Here is a 19,406-nt window from a genome sequence, read left to right on the forward strand (position 1 = left end):
ATGAGAACTATGCAAAGTAGGAGCATGAGAGGCAGGTTTGCAATAGAGCTGCCACTGGAGCAAAGGTTGGACTGTGGCCCTCTTCTCCCCAGTACAACCAACAGTCTGAAATAGGGGAACAGCTCAAACACTAATAAAATTACAAAGTGCAGCTCACAGTACTATGATAAGAAATTAAAAAAAAAATAGATGATGGAAAAAAATGGCTTTCTGTTTTTTTTTCCAGTAATAGTTCTGCAACTGTGACCGTGCATCTGGGTGAGCAGTCACTGGGCATAAGTAACCCAAATGTAACATCCAGATCTGTTTCTCAAGTCATCGTACATCCCAGCTACAATTCAGACACTAAAGACAACGACATCGCTCTGCTGCAGCTGAGCTCTAGTGTGACCTTCACTAATTATATTACGCCTGTCTGCCTGGCTGCAGCCGGAAGCACATTCTTCAATGGCACTCTGACCTGGGTCACTGGCTGGGGAGACATTGCCAGTAATGGTGAGAAATGATGAAGTGTTTATTAGGAAGCTAAGGTCCAGATCGCTGCTGTTAAAAAAGAAACCATGCATCTTCAAAATGGTAACTTTACAGCAGAACGCAAAAAAATGCTTTGAGATGTTCACACAATACAAAGGACTGCTGAAATGTACAGATGATGTAGAGAAATAAAAATGATAAAACAATAAAATAAACAGTTAAAAAATGATCATGTATACCACGCCAAAGCTAAGCAAGGTAAGGCTGTTGATCAGTAGACCTACATGCTCTTTGTTGAAATCCTAAGCAAATGTGGATCCTTATTATTATTATTATTATTATTATTTATCAATGAAAATTCTTCATTTAAAATTGGTTTTGAATAGTTTAATTCCTGCAACCTCAAAAGTGATAAGGTCCAGTCATTTGTCTTTTATGAGCAAGACTGCATTACTGCAATACATTAATTTAACACCAACATCCAAAGACTCAAAACAGTCTAAACAAAATTATTATAAAAATAATAATTTAATCTTTTTTACATGAACTTACATCAAATATAAGAAATAATAATAAAATAAGAATGTTTTTGCCCTCTCTGGTAAAGTTACTGTTTTTGAGATGCTTGTTTGCCCTTCCATATTCTCTGGAAAGCTATTCCAGAATTTAGGAGCTTTATAAGAACGATTTTCTCTGAACTGAGCTGTAAATGATTCTAGGCATTTGCAGTAAGCCTGCCTCAGCTGAGCAAAGAGGCTTTCAGCACTTGTACTTTTATTTTTATAATAATTTTGTTTAGACTGTTTTGAGTCCTTGGATGTTGGTGTTAAATTAATGTATTGCAGTAATGCAGTCTTGCTCATAAAAGACAAATTACTGGACCTTATCACTTTTGAGGTTGCAGGAATTAAACTATTCAAAACCAATTTTATTTGAAGAATTTTCATTGATGAAAGCTGAAGGTTCGTTTTACACTTTATTTGACCCTGCAATGAAAAGTAGGCCATGATTATTGGAGTTATGCCACAAATCTAATTAGTTACTATAACTCTATCCTCCAAGTTAGCAAAGTTTACCGTATTAGTAATTACAGTACATTTGCACACTTCTTCACATTTCACAATATTTTACTGAGTTAAAATGATGTTCAATGTGTGTTTCCTCAGTAAGTCTTTCATCTCCCTGGACCCTGCAGGAAGTACAAATTCCAGTTGTTGGAAACAGGAAATGTAACTGCTTACATGGAGTTGGACAGATCACAGACAACATGATGTGTGCTGGTTTGTTGGCAGGGGGCAAAGACTCCTGTCAGGTAATGTCTTCCTAATCTCTTCACTGCTTGTATTCTCTCGTATTGCATCTAAAGATATTCATTGTATACACATGGTTATCTATTTGGTCTTGTGCAGGGAGACTCTGGAGGACCACTCGTCAGCAAACAGAACAGTGTGTGGGTCCAGGCAGGCATTGTGAGCTTTGGTGAAGGCTGTGCTCAGCCAAATTATCCTGGAGTGTATACTAGAGTGTCTCAGTACCAAGATTGGATCAACCAGCACATTACCAGCAACCAGCCAGGCTTTGTCACATTCACTTCTACAGGCGCTGATGGGGACCTGAGTGTGTCCTGTGATGGCCTGCCTGCTGTTGCTACAGCCACCACAACAACTACAACCACCACTGTCCCCACAACTACTGCTTCATGTAAGATTGCTTGCATTTATGTTACATAATTTAATACTAAAACTCATATGGACCATCTCTGTTGGTCCATTGATCATGAAAACTGAAAATCGCAAAAAATGGAAATCCTTTTTTTGGAGAGTGACAGTATACAAAATCATGATTTATAGAGTACTTTCTACAGGGAGGTGGCTGTCCCAAACCCTAACCCCTACATTTCAACTTGTGAAAATAGTACTTACATTTTTTCTCAAATTTTCTTTTATCTTTTTGATTTGTTTTTGATTTGTTTGACATCATAATGAGTTTAATTTTTTTAATTAAAAAACCTTACTTAAAAAAGCAAAGCTGTCCCACATTTTCATGTCGCTACTGAAACACAAGAGCTGTGTTCTAAATATTCTACTACATATTACTCGTATACTGATTATGCCCAAAAGTAGAAAGCGATATGCAGTATTTGACCAACATGTATTTCCTCAGTACGCCAAACATACCTGGCTGACGTATTAATCTGGACACTTATTCCAGTACACAGCCAGAGCTGTTGATATACTGCATCCCAAAATGTAATGCTGCCATTTCAGGAGGACGCAACCACTGATATAACTACCTAGATATTTGCAATAGCCCTTGATTCAGACTTTCTATACATTGATAATAGCAAAAGGAAAGACATTTGTCCGGATACTGCAGCACTCAGTGCAACGCTGAAGCCATCAGTTTTCTCTGGCGGTTTTGAGGTTGATTTGCTTGTTTTGTCTAATTAAAGTTAACAAGCTTACTGCATATATAACATGGCAAAAACAGTAACTTAATAATGTTGGTCTCAGCCGAACAATCCGCTCAGCATCCGCTATTCATTCTACTCATTCGAGCTCCTGAACGAAGTCACACTACTTATTATTTAGTCAGACTAGCTCATATTACCCACAGCTGGTGTAATGACAATGACCATGTTACCCCTAACGCTGGTGATAGACTGTTTAAGCTAGTGCACAATATTTAAACAAATCCCAAAATATATCTTTGTCTTTTGCTCTTTTATTTGTTGATATTCTTTGTTGCTATGCATACTCCCTTCACTCATTTGTTCTGCATGTCTTTCAATATCTCCTTCCATGTTTTTATCAGTGTACATCCATCATCATCTGCTTATCCAGCCTCTTTATCAACTACAGTCATGTCTTCTAGCAGTGACTCTGGAACCCCAACTGTCACTACAACCATCCCTTCTACCACTCCAACCACAGCTGTCCCCACGACCACAACTACCACTACAGCAACTTCTACCACTACAATCACAGCTGTCCCCACGACCACCACTACAACCACAGCTGTCCCCATGACCACAAATACCACTACAACCACCACTGTCACCACAACTACTGCTTCACGTAAGATTATCCATATTTTCTCTCTAGTGTGCCCGGAGAAGCCTTCTAGAACTTCATTGGCAGGCAAAGGGTAAAGTTCAAGACTCTTGAGGCCAGGCGTGATCTCTTAATGACACATCTGGAGACAAACTCTAAAAACCACCCCAAGTTCTTCTAGTCAATGCTCTTTTAACAGCCAGTGTACAATCAGTAACACAAGCAAACTCAGCGAGCTAGCAAAACACTATCATTAGCTAACTGTTCTTCCTGTGCAAAAAATATTGTTTATTTTTACCACAGGTAATGTGTTCTCTTCACACTCATCACATGGCTACGTGTTTAATTGGAGTGGGGGATTTTTCAGCCATGCTTACTTTACATCCATGGGCTAACGACAGGCCTGTTATCGGTTGGACAGTTTTGACCGTTGCCCTCTACTTTAGGCACCACCTTAATAAGACGTTGGACTGGTTTAGAAACTTGACACTCCATTTGTTTCCACCTTAATACGTGTACACTCCCATAATTTCCCCTGGTTGTCACTAAAGATTCTTTACAAGATCACAAGGCCTTGTTTAGACAGACAGCTCAAATCAGATTTTTCAGCATATCCAGGCAAAATTTTCTGCAGACCAAATGGCAAAAAAGCCACACTAAATCTGACTTTTTCCAATCAGATTCAAGCCACATTTGTAGGTGGTTTTGAATCGGATTCAAATCTGATTTACAGATATGTGACTCAGTTTGACGGGTCAGGTCTGATTTCATGTGTTTTGTTCAGGGGTGGTTCATAATGTCAGAACGTGTGACATGAAAGTCAGTGGTGCATGTTCACATATTATAGCTTAAACATGGAGAACAGAAGCTTTTAAAAGTCTTTTAGGTAACATTTCCTACTTTGTATTAAAGCCTGTCTCAACCAATGTGGATATGTGAGCAAATGCAACTACAGTCTGACCATACAAATCAGATTTGGTCAGTTGTATCCTGAGGTTTAAAGAGTTGGTCAAAAAAGTCAGATACAGTAATCAAACCCGATTTGCTTTTCTGTGTGAACAAAGCCCAAGACTAGTCTCAATGCTGAGAATTTTTTGTTCATTTCCTCTCTTGCTCCAGCTGTGGTGTGTGGCAGTGCCAAGCTAAATGCCGTTACAGGAGGGGGAAACTCCTTGGCATCTGCAGGTGTGTGGCCATGGATGGCCAGCCTGCAACGTAGTGGTACTTATGCCTGTGGAGGAACACTGGTAGCTGAGCAGTTTGTCTTGAGCTCCGCTGATTGCTTCTCTAGGTAAAGCCACAGCAACATGATATATACAAATTGAGTCAGTTAGGTCAAAACCAAATCAACACACATTAGTGCTAGTTGTCAGACTTGATGTTCTGTATCTCACAGCTCCACCAATGCTTCTGACTGGACAGTAATTCTGGGCCGCCTCAAACAGAACGGCTCCAATGCCAACGAGGTTTCTGTCAACGTGATTAAAATCTCACTGAGCACTGGTACAGCGAACAACGTAGCAGTACTGCAATTGTCTCGCAAGCCAACACTTACAGACTATATTCAGCCCATATGTGTGGACCTGGGGAGCAACAGTTTCCCTATCAACACTCAGTGCTGGGCGTCTGGCTGGGGTTCAGGAGGTGGAGGTATGTTATTTGTGTGTGAAACACTATATGAAATATGTCTCTTTTCAAATCATTCCAATGGATGTCATCAATTTTCTCTCTCATGTTTGTTCTCTTTGTGCTATAGTTGAGCAAACTCTTCAGCAGTTCAACACTACTATACTGGACTGCGGGAGCGCATCCTCATCTAACAGTAGCATCTGCACAGGAGTCATGCCTTTAGAACAGGTCTCTAATTAATCTATTTTTACAGTAGGCATAAAATGGTATAAAAAGTCCACCTGTTTTGGATGAGATCCTCAGTTGAACTATGCACTTTTTTCTTTAATAATGTTCAAAGAATATATATTTTGGTGAATGATTTAAAAACCCAAATTGATTTTTCGTCTTTGCAAGCAAGGCAAAATATAAAAAAAGATTTTTTTATTGTGTTTAAATCCTATTTCTTTACAGTACATGATAGTTTTAAGAACTGAAGAAAGCTGCAGTGTTATTTTTCTCAGCACGCTCGTCTTTGTGGAGAGGTGTGAATAGTTTAAACAGCAGGTGGTTCTCACCCCTCCTCTTTTACCCCTAACTTCTCACTAGCAGCTCAACACAGAGTCACAACAGTGTCCTAGTTCATCTGATAACAGAGTTAAGAAACTCTGTCTCTGAAATAGACTCATAATCTTTCTCTCTCACTCTCAGACTAATATAGGAGGTCCTCTGATGTGTAAGGTTGACCAATCATGGGTCCAGCCTGCAGTTTTGACTCTGGCTACCAAGCTGTCTCGTGCCTCAGATGTTCAGGTCTTCACTAAAACATCAAGCTTCTCAGAATTCCTGCTGACAGTAGTGGGCACCTTCCCTTCCAAAGCCAACACCACATCTACCAACACCACCACCGTCAGTCCAGTCAGCTCCAGTGCAACTGAGTCATCTACATTCTTCTCTGTCATGTCTCTCCTTCTGCTCCTGCTTTCTGCTCTCATTCAAATGTTCAGTTAAGAATGATCGTGTTAGCTCACTAAAGTACTCAGGAAAATAAACTATCAACCCTAACCCAAGGGACGAGTGCAGTACTGTGCAGAAGTCAGAAACCACCCGTAATTTATTTAATTTCTAGTCAAAATAGACTTTAAAAAACCTTTTTCTTCAGTGTCAATTTTAAAAGGCAGAAAAAACTTATTAAACAATATTTTATATATTTTTTTTCAGAGTTTAGTCTGTCCTCCTTTTGCTTTTATTGCAGCATCCATTCTTTTTGGAAGACCTACTTTCAGTTTTTCAAAGAAATCTGCAGGGATATTTTTCCACACCTCCAAAGTTCAGTCTTAGAAGTTAGTTGCCATTTTTGTCCCTCATGATCCAAGTAATCCCAAACACTTTCAGTGATGATATTGTCTGGACTGCATTGTTCTGAGAACATCAGCAGCTTCTGTGTTTGATTTGCACAACAGCTTCTTGACAGCTACACATCCTTTCAGACTCATTGTGTTGTCACAGTGGAAGGATGGACAGAAACACCTGTGGATTTTTTCAGATCTGAAGTAAGAGTGGAGCTTCATTTTCCCCTCCCTCTCAAAGATGAATGCTTTAAGTACTGTTTATCTGATGGTAACAAATTTGGTGGCCTGTTTCTTTATAACCTTTAAATAACTCCTGTTTTTTCAATTATTTTCCTTTGTGTTCCCCCTTCCTTGTGCATGTGGATCATCTTATAACTAATCTCATCAGAAATATCTCCTGAAAAATGTACAACTTGTACTAAATGTCCGGTTTTGACTGGAAAATAAATAAATGAAGGAGGCTCTAAATTGGCACTTGGTCTCTTCTACAGTCCATGCTCTCCAGTGTAACTCACATCATTAGCTAGTTATCATAATCCTTCATGAGCCCTTCATTAAAGATGTATACATGTTAGTTAAATGGTGGAAGTAACATTCATCAGGCTTTCTGCAGATGGTAATTAGGTCTAATGGTGGTAAAGTTTAAGTGAGCTTATCAAAAGAAAAGTGAAGACCCATATTTTGTCCTTGAAGTCTGGTTTTAATGCCAAGCAGATTATTCAGGTTTCATTACTCACTCCACTGTCTAATGTTTCATATGGTGAAACTAAACAAAAATTGCACTCTTAAAAATAAAGATGTCAAAACAGGTTATTTGGAGCAAAGCATTTTTGGTTCCCTAAAGAATTTTCAAATTGATGTATTGTAAAAACATTTAAAAATTTAAAGAACCTCAAACCCACAAAATGTTCTATACCACTTAAAGGGCTTTTCTGGAACTGTGTGTCCAGAGGCATTTATTTATAAAATGGTGGTAATACATTTTAAAGTGATTTTGAAATTAAAACATTTTTACTTTGTTTTCAGGAATACAACACTGCATTTGAGTAAAGATAGGATGTGCTCTTGAAGACATGTTGCTGATATTCTAAGTGGAAATAAGTGAACACATCCTCCACGGAAAACACACTTCTGCACATTTTAATGCACAATTACTATTTATTTGCTGAATTTAATATATTGATCAAAAAAATAAAACATAAAATGTGGTTTTATGGCACATTTTATATTGTGTTTTATTTTTTTCCCCAATATGTTAAACTGCTTTAAAGTTTGTAGAAAAGGGTCATTTTTAAGTGTGTTCTCTGTAGAGAAAAAAATCAATAATACATGAAATTTGACTGGGGGTGTTCATATGTTTGCATAGGAATGTATATTGAATGAAACTGTATACTTTTAACTACACTGACATTTATGCAGTGATATTTCACAGAGCACATATTGCTATGGAAAGTGGCCCAAATATAAAAGAACTGTTTTGAGAACAGTTTGCTGTATTGTTATTTTCTGTATTCCACTACCAGAGGTAGGTAGAACAGTCTAAACAGTCTGAGTTAAACTACTTCAATGAAAAAACGAAAATGTAAAAAATGTAAAATAAAAAATGTAAAATTATCTTTCCATGACATGACTTGAAGTACAAAAACTACTGAAGTACTAAGTGATTTCTAGAACTGCAGTGGAACTATCACTGTAAGGACCACACATAGTTGGTCTCTTTTTGTTGTACTTTTAGTCTAAAATAAAACAATAAATCTTAATAGTCACAGGTGTGACCAATCGAAAAGCAGATGGCAAAATAAATGCAAAAAATAGCAGCTTCCTGATTAAAATGTAAGTGCTCATTATTTCAGTTGCTTTTCCATTCCATTCTAAGTGTACTGAAGGTGGCAGTAGAGTTGTTCTCATGCAAATACTAGGAGGCTTCTGACCTTGGCTGTACTTAGACAGCTAGAAGTATACATGTTAGAGGGACATGCAAAAACATGCAAAAACATGCAAAAAGAGTCAACTCCAGAATTATTGACACCCTTCATGAAAATGAACTAAAATCAGTATATTAAATAAAACACATAAGCAATTAGTGAAATTTGTGTATAAACAAATGCTGCATATTTCTAGTTTTTACACTGTGTTTTGGAACAAACAAAGACAAAAATAACAGGACTGAAATGCTTTCTGTCAACGATTTCTCTAACAAGGTTGGAAGAACACTTCTTGAGGGGTCTTGGACTACTCCTCTATGCAGAACATTTCTACAACCTTTCATTTTTGTCTCATCTCACCCCATCACTCCATTCCATTTATACCTCCAATGACATTTAAAAAAGTTCGGGCACAACCTCTAGTGGCTCGCTTGTAGGAAATGCTTCTTCTGCTTTTTCAAACTTTTTTGTTATTGGCTTGATTGCACTTAATAGTAATTTCAACTAACTACTAATTGTTAAAAAAGTCATAATCTGTGCAGCTCCACAACCTTCTGTCTTATTTGAGTTGACAGCGCTTTTGGTTTTACTCATGTTGATGGATGACAAGGAGATTTTATAGTCATAGACTTCAAATGAGTTCCTGGAGAAAAGGGACAATAAAAAGAAATATTTTTTTGTTCAATGTTGCCAGTTTCTTTTAAAAGTTTTATTTAAAATATTCTTTAGGGGTGCCAATAATTTTGCCCCATATGTTTTTGCAAGAATACACTATTCGTAAAATAAAGCAACAACCTTGATTTCTATTAGACTGATTTTTATTAGACAAATAGATACATGCTAAGTAATTCCTCTAAACGTTTTACAACATTTGAATCATTATGTGTATTTTTTATTTTATTTGATTGACTTATAATCAAATATATCTTAGAATCGAAAACTGTTAAGTCTATCTATGTGATCAAATCACTCCCTTTCCAGTTCTACTGCTTAAATATTACAGAATCACAAACGAGTTCCCAGGTTTCTTAGTGAAACATTGTAGTGTAATAGCATCACAGCTTGCACATGTTCATGATTTATGACTAGCTGCTTCTCAGAGTAAACAGAATTTAAAAAAGAAAAAGAAAATAAAAACATACTCTAAGCCCTTTATGGCAAGAAGACACATTGGCAAGCAGGTCTTACTATCTTCTCTCTGTTAATTAGTTACATTGGCCTGACATAACCAGCTTACTGATCTTTGTTATCTTCTTCTTATTGTAATTTTTATTCTACTCTTTTTTACAGGTCACACCACCTTTGATAACATAGCAATGGTCTAGCAACACCTTAGCAAGCATATGGTATACTGTAGCAATGGCCTAGCAAAACTTTAGCAGCCACCTTGGATAAAATAACAGCAGGTTAGTAATACATTAGCAACCACCTCCAATACCTCAGCAGTGGCTTAGCAACACCATAGCAACCACTTGGGATACCATATCTATGGATTGGCAGCACCCTAGCAACCACTTTGGATACCATAACAACTACTCAGCAACACCTTAGCAACCCCCTGGGATACTACAGCAATGGCCTATCAACACCCTAGGAGCCACTTGGGATAGCATTGACTAACATGTCTGGCGATGCCCCAACCTGACGAAACTTTGGGATGTGTTGAAGTCACACTAATTCATCTGTGTCACTGTGATGTTTCTTATCATGCACTCTATAATGTGTTCTCTCATTCGGCTTATTTTACATTGCCCATGCAGTAGCAGTGCATTGGTTTATAGCACAGCTGCTGGGGTAACAAACTGTTTTCACTGTAGACAGTGCAGGTTTTTTGACTTTTTGCGGTCAGGTCGTCTGGATCAAAGCTGTTAACAGATGATAATTTATCCAAATAACGGTCCCCGGCCTCCCTGCTGAGTTTGTCTCGTTATAGACCACTGTAGTCGTGCGTCATTCCGTAGTCCTCGTTATGCCCATATTAGGAACTACGGGTCTAAGCTCCATTTCTCTATGGCCGGAATGAATACGGTTGTAGAAAAATCGCCTCTATCGCACCCTGTGTTAAACAAACATGTTCGGAACCCGATACGTTTTGTCCTGTGTACATTTTTCTCCTGAATACCACCGGATCCTCCGAATTACGAGGTCGTTAAAGAGCTATAATACTAAAATTGCTACATGCGAGCTAAAGCTACTGCGCTTCAATGTGATGTCACTGAGCTACACGAAACAAGGGCGGGCTGTGGCGATGCTCTGACGAGCTGTGCTACCTTATCAAAATGTTCTACTGTCGCGCTTATTTATCGGTATACCCGTAAATAAAACCTCTGGGTGGAATATTTTGATGGGCTAAAATTCTTTGTCAAAAATACCACCCGTGTTAAAACAACGAGGCTTAATTTAGCTTCTTTTTTCACAGCTTCTTATTTGAATGTTCCTGTTCCACCTTAAATGGTGCAGCAGCTGTGACTAGCTGTCACAAACATTAGCAAATGAGACAAAATGCTGACCTGTCGGTTCTGTGAAACAGCAAAAATAAGTTCATGTTACTCAGCTGTTAAGCGGAAATAAAGAAACCTCCTCATATCATGCCTTTCAACCCTCCATGAAGCTGAAGTCAGCTTCTTTTTCGTCGGCTGCTTATTGGAATTTCCCCGTTCCACCTTAAATGGCGCAGCATTTTAGAACGTGATTGCTGCACCACTTAAGGTGGAACGGAAAAAGTTGAATAAAAAGCTGGCTAATGTCCTGAGAAAATGTCCTCAGAAAAATGTTACCAGCATTAAATAATTATGAGGATATTCCAATAGCCGAGATCAGTTTATCAGCGCGTGATAACCTGCTTAAGGAGGCTTAAGGAATTCAGTGCGCAGTAGCTTTAGCTCACATGTAGCAATATTTATATTTCAACTCTTTAACGACCTCGTGATTCAGAGGATCCAGTGGTATTCGAGAGAAGAATGTTCACAGGACAAAACGTATCGGGTTCTGAACGTGTTTGTTTAACACAGGGTGCAATAGAGGCGATTTTTAGAAAACCCTACTCATTCTGGCCATAGAGAAATGAAGCTTAGACCCGGAGTTCCTGATATGGGCAAAAGAGCATGGCGCCGACTACAGTGGTCCATGGTTTCCTCTCACTTTTCTTCTTCTTCTCTGGTTTTAGTGCTTTCACTGCTACCAAAGAGTATAAAAGTAATGCTAGTTCTTTGCTGCTACTATCACTGTATCACTCACTAAAACAATACCTCCAAAATGGAGCCTTGGTGACGTCATAGACACTAAACACCTGTGACTGACAAAGACTGATACTAGTGAGATAAACAGGAAGTTAATGCTAAGGACTAGGCTAGTGGCACAACAAGGCAAAACATGAAAAAAGCTTAACATACAGGCATATAAACAAAGACAATCGCAGGCATATGGGAAGAATTAGGAAGCTAAGCCTTTGCAGGATGATAGGCCTAGGCTAGGCAGGACAAGATGCTATGAAAAGGCAGGAAAAGAAGCTAAGGCTAGCTCAAGACAAGCTATACAACTAAAGAAGGAGACTGGCAAGGTAAGAGACACATGAAGGTGAAAGGCTTCGCAACTAGAGTCTCAGAGGCAATGGATTATAAGCAGCGCAGCAATGAGCAGGGAAACGAGTCACATGTGAGAACAATGTTTAGGAACAAGTTCTAAAGGCCTATAGAGGATCAATCCACAATGGATTGGTCGACTGCTGATCACCATGAGGGGGGAACTGTAACAATTCTAAATGGTTCTTGGCGTAGACGTATGGCTATAGGAACAACTCCTTATTTGGTTTACATTATTTTAAAATTTAAAAACGTTTCTTTACTTTTGCACAACTTGTTTACAAAAATGGATCTTTAAAGAATAATCCACTAAATGGCTCATTAGGGAACCAAAATCTGTGGATCTATGGTTCTGGTATTGCTCCTAAAGACCCTTATTAGTTCAATTTGGCACCTTTATTTTAAGAGCATGTCCCACTGAAAGCATATTGAACATACAGTAAATGCATACATGTTGAACACACATCCATGGACCTCTACCACACAAATTCACCCAACATAGCACAAAACATACAAGACATAACTACACCACACAGTTATTTATAAACTGTGAGGAAGTTGCTGTCATGCTCTACAAGATTTCCTTACCGTATAGTTACTTGCTGTATGTTGTACTGAACAATGTGGAGAACTGGTTTGGCAAGCATTGTTCAGTATGTGTTATAACAGCGTACTTGGAGAAAGTGTCACGTTAATGGAGTAAGACAGCTGTACATCTCATCTACTCACCTTTCATAGGATTGTATTATTACTGACATGTGAAAACCTCTTAACTCTATTAGATGTCCTTCACAGTGTGTGATCATTTGATAATGAATGGACCAATAGAAATTATCCATACTTAAAACCTCATTATATTAACATGAATTAATGTTAAGAACTTTTTGCCTTTTCTAGCCAAGTTACTATACTGGAAAGAGGACACAGATGATATCATTACTGTCATTTTGAAACATTGCAACTATAATTTTTTTTGTAGTTTCTAATTTAAACACTGGTGGGAAATGCCATAATGAAAGCATGTCACAACAGCTTCTTTGAGTGATGCCATAGAAGAACCATTATAGTTCTCTAAAGAACCAGCTTTGTAAATCACATGTGCAGGTATGAAGAACATTCACATCGTTCTTGACCAGAATCTAAGAACTTTAAATAGGTTCTTCAAACTCACACATCTCATTTACAAAAATGGTTCTATGAAGAACCATCCACTGAAAGGTTCTTCAGAGCAGGGGTTCTCAATTCCATTACTCTCAATACTCTAGACATCTGACCCAGCCCACGAGGAGCTTGTTCATTAGTTGAACCAGGTGAGCTCAATGAGACAAAGCACAAAAATGTGCATAGTGTTGGGTCACCGGGACTGGGATTGGGAATCCCTGCTTTAGGGAACCCAAAATTGTTCTTCTGTTCAAGGGCTGCTCAATCGTTGTCCTGGAGATCTACCAGGAGAGCACAGATCCAACACACCTGGCTCTGATATTCAGACGCTCCTAAAGACCTTCATTACCTTAATCAGGTGTGCTGAACTCTGCAGGGTGGTAGATTTCCAGGACCAGAATTGGGCAATTTGTGGTCCTAAATTACTTGAAATAAGATCTTGTTACATCACCATACAATGTGCTCCAAAAGTCTGGGACCACATTGAAATACTAGGATGATTTTCATTTACACCTGGAAAAAAAAAACAGCAAAAAAGTTTTAAACAAAGTAAAGTTTGGAGTTTTATCGTTTTCACTGAAGTTTGTGTTCAGGTGGATTTGATCTACTCATCAGAAGCTTTTGCACAAACTTGTGGTGTCCATTTTCAGCTCAAGTGCTGGAGTGTCATTAAAGCAAAAGGGGGACATACATACTAACAAATTCTGTAATTTATGTAAATATTTCAATAATTTCCACTTTTCAATCAAACTGTAATGCTGATCATTTGTAATGAAAAACTTACATTACAAAACAACATTAAAGTGCCCATATCAAGGAAAACCGAATGTTCCTTGCTTTTATAAAATAAAAATGTAATTTTTGTTGGATGTAATATGTAAACATTAAACTTTCAAAACATACAATTTACTTCCCAGTCTATATGGTCCTGTTTTAGGCACATAAAACCATTCATAAATGGACCTTATCAGAAAAAAAAGCAAAAAACTGCAGGCTATAAGCCTTTTAAAGAGCATTTCTCCTTCACTAATACAGTTACTGCTTCACAGATACAAGGATTTTTTTAACAGTGACCTGTGAAGTCACTGCAGTCTAGTCTGTCAAGATTGAAGCATGTGAGAATGTTTGCCTGGAGGCTCTGTCTTTTAGGTGATTAGGACATTTATGTTGTTCATTACAAAGAGCACTTGTCATAGAATAGGCTTCCTAACTAGACCCGTAAGGTTTCTGTGTTATCTGTGTGATGCTTAAGCATGTTTGTTAGATAATTATGAACTGCCTCAACTACTTACTTCATTTCCAGTATATGCACAAACCAAACCTGTTTGACCTGTCCACATCATTCCTACATAGCTTTGTTTGACAGCACCATCATGTCTGGGGAAAAAACACTAGCATGACCTTGCAGCTTAGAGAGTAATGAACCTGAAGACAGGAGCGTAGGCCTGGGTTGAGCTGGCATGTTCAGACATTTTCACACAGGCGCATTCATTCTAGTGTACAACGATAACAATGGCGTAGTTAGTAGTTATTATGGGGTTACTAAGGTAAAGGAGTGTGTGCACCATGTTAATAAGAATGACATTATATGTAAGCCCCCAACACAATGCACTGAAAACACATACACTATATGGACAAAAGTATTGGGACACCTACACATTACACCCACAGGAGCTTTCATGACATCCCCCCATTCTAAATCCATAGGCATTAATATGGAGTTGGTTTGCAGCTATAACAGCTTCTACTCTTCTGGGAAGCTTTCTACAAGATTTTGGAGTGTGTCTGTGGGAATTTATCCAGAAGAGCATTTGTGACGTCAGGCACTGATGTTGAACGAGAGGGCCTGGCTTGCAGTCTCTGTTCTAGTTCATTCCAAAGGTGTTTGATGGGGTTGAGGTCAGGGCTCTGTGCAGGCCAGTCAAGTTCTTCCACACCAAACTCACCCAGCCATGCCGTTATGGAGCTTGCTTTGTGCACTGGGGCTCAGTCATGCTGAACAGAGAAGGTTCTTCCCCAAACTGTTCCCACAAAGTCAGGAGCATACAATTGTCCAAAATGCCTTGGTTTTCTGAAGCACTAAGATTTCCCTTCACTGGAACTAAGGGGTCTAGGCCAACCCCTGAAAAACAACCCCACAGCATTATCCCTTCTCCACCAAACTTTACAGTTGCCACAATGCAGTCAGGCAGGTAATGTTCTTCTGCCATTTGCCAAACTCAAACTCGTCCATCAGACCATCAGATAGAAAAGCGTGATTAGTGTTTCCACTGCTCCAGAGTTCAGCAGCAGCAGGCTTTACACCACTCCCACTCCCATTATGCCTTACAATAGGGGCGTCCAAGGGGTGTCTTATCCGCAGAGGGCTGGTGTGGCTGCAGGAGGTCACCTGATTGAAGGTTTGAAGACTAAGACCAACTGATTAAACAATTAGAATCAGGTGTGCTTCAGCTTGTTTGGAGTGAAAACCTGCAGCCACACCAACCCTTTACGGATAAGATTGGACACCCCTACCTTACAATGTATCTCTCCAACATAAATCTATTTTTGAAAATGCATTTCTCAGTTTTGCATTTTAGACTAAAAGCTTATGTCAGAATTATTACAAAACAATGTCTCAGGCACCAGCAATGTATTCAGAACCAGTTTATGTAACAACTACCCGTGAAGTAGCTTTTAGAGGCATTAAACTCTTCAGACGTCTGGCTCCTATCACCACCACTGTCAACGATTCTTACTTGGTAAGCTTCTCTAGAACGAAGCATTTCACATCAAACCACTCTGATTGATTCTGTTTACGTCTTTACCATTTAATTATGCAGAAATTTAAAAATCACAGAATTCCTCTTTAAGGGATTGTAAAAGAAAGCATTACCAAAAACTGTTTAACCTAAAAAAATTGAACTGATGTGCAAAAAAAGAAATTACACCAGTGACATGGAAGCAGGAAACTAAGCACCTAAATGTACAATGTAATGATGTACTTCAATGAACTGCGAGCTGACAGCAAAGGAATGTATTTCTTGGAAAAGTTGTCTGAGTTCTCCTCAAACGAGTTGAGCTGAAAAAAAAAAAAATGGAATGAAGGACAACTTGTCCAGCCATTACCATCACTGCCTTTTGTTCTTGTTTAACAGGAAATCTGCAGATAATAGACGCCTTAATGCCTTAATGAGTCTTGCTATGGTACAGCCAAGTACCTGGGGGCATGTATTTCAGGATGTAAATACCTATATTTACGCTCAAGACACGTTTCAAATTTCCTTTGGAGCGATGCCATAAGAACCATGTTTAGTTAGAGAACCTTTCAATTTGATGATTCTTATGTACTCTTATATCCAAAACCAAGAAACTTTTAGAAACATATATACACCGATCAGGCATAACATTATGACCACCTCCTTGTTTGTGTGCTTATTGTCCATTTTATCAGATCCACTTACTATATAGGTGCACTTTGTAGTTCTACAATTACAGACTGTAGTCCATCTCTTTCTCTGCATACTTTGTTATCCCCCTTTTACCCTGTTCTTCAGTAGTCAGGACCCCCATGGACCCTCACAGAGCAGGTACTATTTGGGTGGTGGATCATTCTCAGCACTGCAGAAACACTGATGTGGTGGTGGTGGTGTGTTGGTGTGTGTTGCACTGGTACAAGTGGATCAGACACAGCAGCACTGCTGGAGTTTTTAAACACCTCAGTGTCACTGCTGGACTGAGAATAGTCCACCAACCAAAATTATCCAGCCGACAGCGTCCTGTGACCACTGATGAAGGACTAGAGGATGACCAACACAAACTGTGCAGCAGAATGTGCTGATAATGATCCACCACCCAAATAGCACCCGCTCTGTGAGGGTCGATAGGGTTTCCTGACCACTGAAGAACAGGTTAAAAGGGGGATAATTGTAGACCTAGTGCACTTATATAGTAAGTGGAGCTGATAAAATGGACAATGAGCATAGAAACAAGGAGGTGGTCATAATGTTATGCCTGATCAGTTCTTTTAACAAGAGTGAATGAGAAAAATAGATAAAGTGTCAGAGAGAGAGAGAGAGAAAGGGAGGGAGGTGTGGGTGTGTCTCAGTCTCAGGTGCTGAGGAAATGTATGAAAGTCTGAAATGTTGTAAGACGGTTTCATTCTAAGTGACGATGATGTTGACGCTGAGTTTGGCGCTCATAATCGGCTTCCTAGCCAAAGGTAGGTTCCTAATTTGGCTTGTTCATGTGTTTTTATGTGCTCCTGCTCATTTACCTACTGAATACAGATATGTGTCTTTATTTCAGACCAGTTGAGAACAGAACTCACTTAACCAGTTCAGGCATACAAGGAAAAAACAGCATGTTTACAATTAATGACTAATTAAAAAGCACTTAGACCAGTTTCAGACAAAAAAAAATACACAGTCATTGCATATTTCTACCAGAGGCAGAGTTGTTAAGTTGTTCAATGGCCCTAGGCTACACTTTAAATGCCTCCCCCACTAAACACATCCTATCTATCCACTACTTCTCCTGGTAATACATAAGAAGGAACAAACTTTCTACCTTTAGAATTTTTTCTTTCTTGTCTTTGTTGCAGAGAAGTCATTTAATAGGTTGGTGCAATCAAATTTGCAAATAATGTCACTGTCTTTCAACATCAGGGCCAGGGAATCTTTTTATGTACTTCTTATTGTTTCTTTACTATGTATTCAATAATTCATTAATGTATTAATTTAATTTGATTGCAAAATAATAATAATAATACTAATAATACTAATAATAATAATAATAATAATAATAATAATAATAATAGCACCAAGAAGCGTTCTTCTATTATTATGATGTCAAGCTTGTTACAAGAGGAATAACTCTTTTTGGCACTATTTAGAACCCTCTTCAAAAATCTACAGCACATTCTCCACCAATCTGAAGAACCCTGTCACAATGCAAAGAACACTTTAATCATGCAAAGGGTTCTTTAAATGTTAATGGTTCTTTGTAGAACCATTTTTTTTACTAAAGAATACACAATGCACAATTTTAACACAACAAATCTTTGCTAGTTGATAAGTGATATTTTCTTTTGTATTGGAAGTTTAGACATTTAGACAAACAATTAGCTGTTATCTACTTGCATGAAAACATGCATGAAATCCACAAATCTAGCCTTTGAATGATGTTAGAAACATTTTGTACTATATACTCTATAATAAATCCAGCTATGAACAACATACTAAGAAATTCCTCTGCAATATCCATAAAAATATGGTTAAAAATGAACGTCTACATTTTATGAATGCAGGTGTTCTAGTGATTAGAGAACTTATGTTTTTAGAAAATGGGTTTTAGAATGGGCCTCAGAACTGCATTGTCCAGTGAGATCTCAGAAAACATGGAACATTCGTGTGCATGTTGTCATTAGTACAAAGTATATTGACATATTTGGATACTCTGGTTAGGTGCTACAGAAAAGTAGTCTTTCAGCGGTTATGACCTGACTGTGATTGTGAGTGCTGATTGTGAGTGGAGCCTAAGCCTTCATTACATTAACATTTGGAAAATGCACATATTTCTGATGAGTTTTGATATTTTTTAATGACAGTTTAAGAAAAGATGTATTATACAGTCATGCAAAAGTTTGAATGACGTTTTGTAAATTTTCCAAGTGAAAATAAGTTATCGCTTCCTCTACAGAGAACGCACTTCTGTTATAACTGTTTAAAATAGCTGTTTATTTGCTGAATTTAACATACTGAAAAATAAAACAGAAAATGTGGCTTGTGCAAAAGTTATGGTGCATTTTACATTTTGTGTTTTATTATCTTCCAATATGTCAACTCAGCAAATAAGTAGAAATTGAGCACTGAAATGTGCAGAAAAATGTCCCAGCCCAACCCATCACATGTATTTATTAAATTCCATCAGCAGCAAATTGTCATTGTCCAAAGAAAAACAAGTATTTCCAAAATTTACAGCAGAAGGCAAAAACATTCTTTAGTTTCAGTGTAAGTTATTGTGAAGAGATTTTATTCCAAGCAGTTTTGGAGCATTTCTATTAGTCCATTCATCATAGAATTTCCACACAACATAAAGAGCAGTTGCCAAAAAAAGTGGAGAAACATGTTTTTCTTTGGACAGTGACAATATATGATTTAATTTAATGAACTGCAAATAATACTGGATTTCCATAAGGAAAGCTCTGAAAATGGTTAAACAAACTTTGCGGGTATTCTAATATTTGTGTTTTTTGAGTAAATAAATGCTTAG

At 38.1% G+C, this 19,406-nt stretch overlaps 1 protein-coding gene across 1 annotated transcript in view; it reads left to right on the forward strand.

Moving 5' to 3' along the window:
- Positions 1 to 19,406, forward strand: part of LOC118821739 (transmembrane protease serine 9-like) — a 43,771-nt gene that overhangs the window by 7,042 nt on the left and 17,323 nt on the right. The window contains exons 4-10 of the mRNA XM_036590468.1: positions 227 to 495; positions 1,641 to 1,786; positions 1,884 to 2,175; positions 4,647 to 4,818; positions 4,924 to 5,177; positions 5,284 to 5,384; positions 5,847 to 6,141. Of these exons, the coding sequence (XP_036446361.1) occupies positions 227 to 495; positions 1,641 to 1,786; positions 1,884 to 2,175; positions 4,647 to 4,818; positions 4,924 to 5,177; positions 5,284 to 5,384; positions 5,847 to 6,141 (1,529 nt within the window). The remainder of the gene's footprint in view (positions 1 to 226; positions 496 to 1,640; positions 1,787 to 1,883; positions 2,176 to 4,646; positions 4,819 to 4,923; positions 5,178 to 5,283; positions 5,385 to 5,846; positions 6,142 to 19,406) is intronic.

The sequence above is a fragment of the Colossoma macropomum genome, unplaced genomic scaffold (assembly GCF_904425465.1).
Source record: "Colossoma macropomum unplaced genomic scaffold, Colossoma_macropomum, whole genome shotgun sequence".
NCBI lineage: Eukaryota > Metazoa > Chordata > Actinopteri > Characiformes > Serrasalmidae > Colossoma > Colossoma macropomum.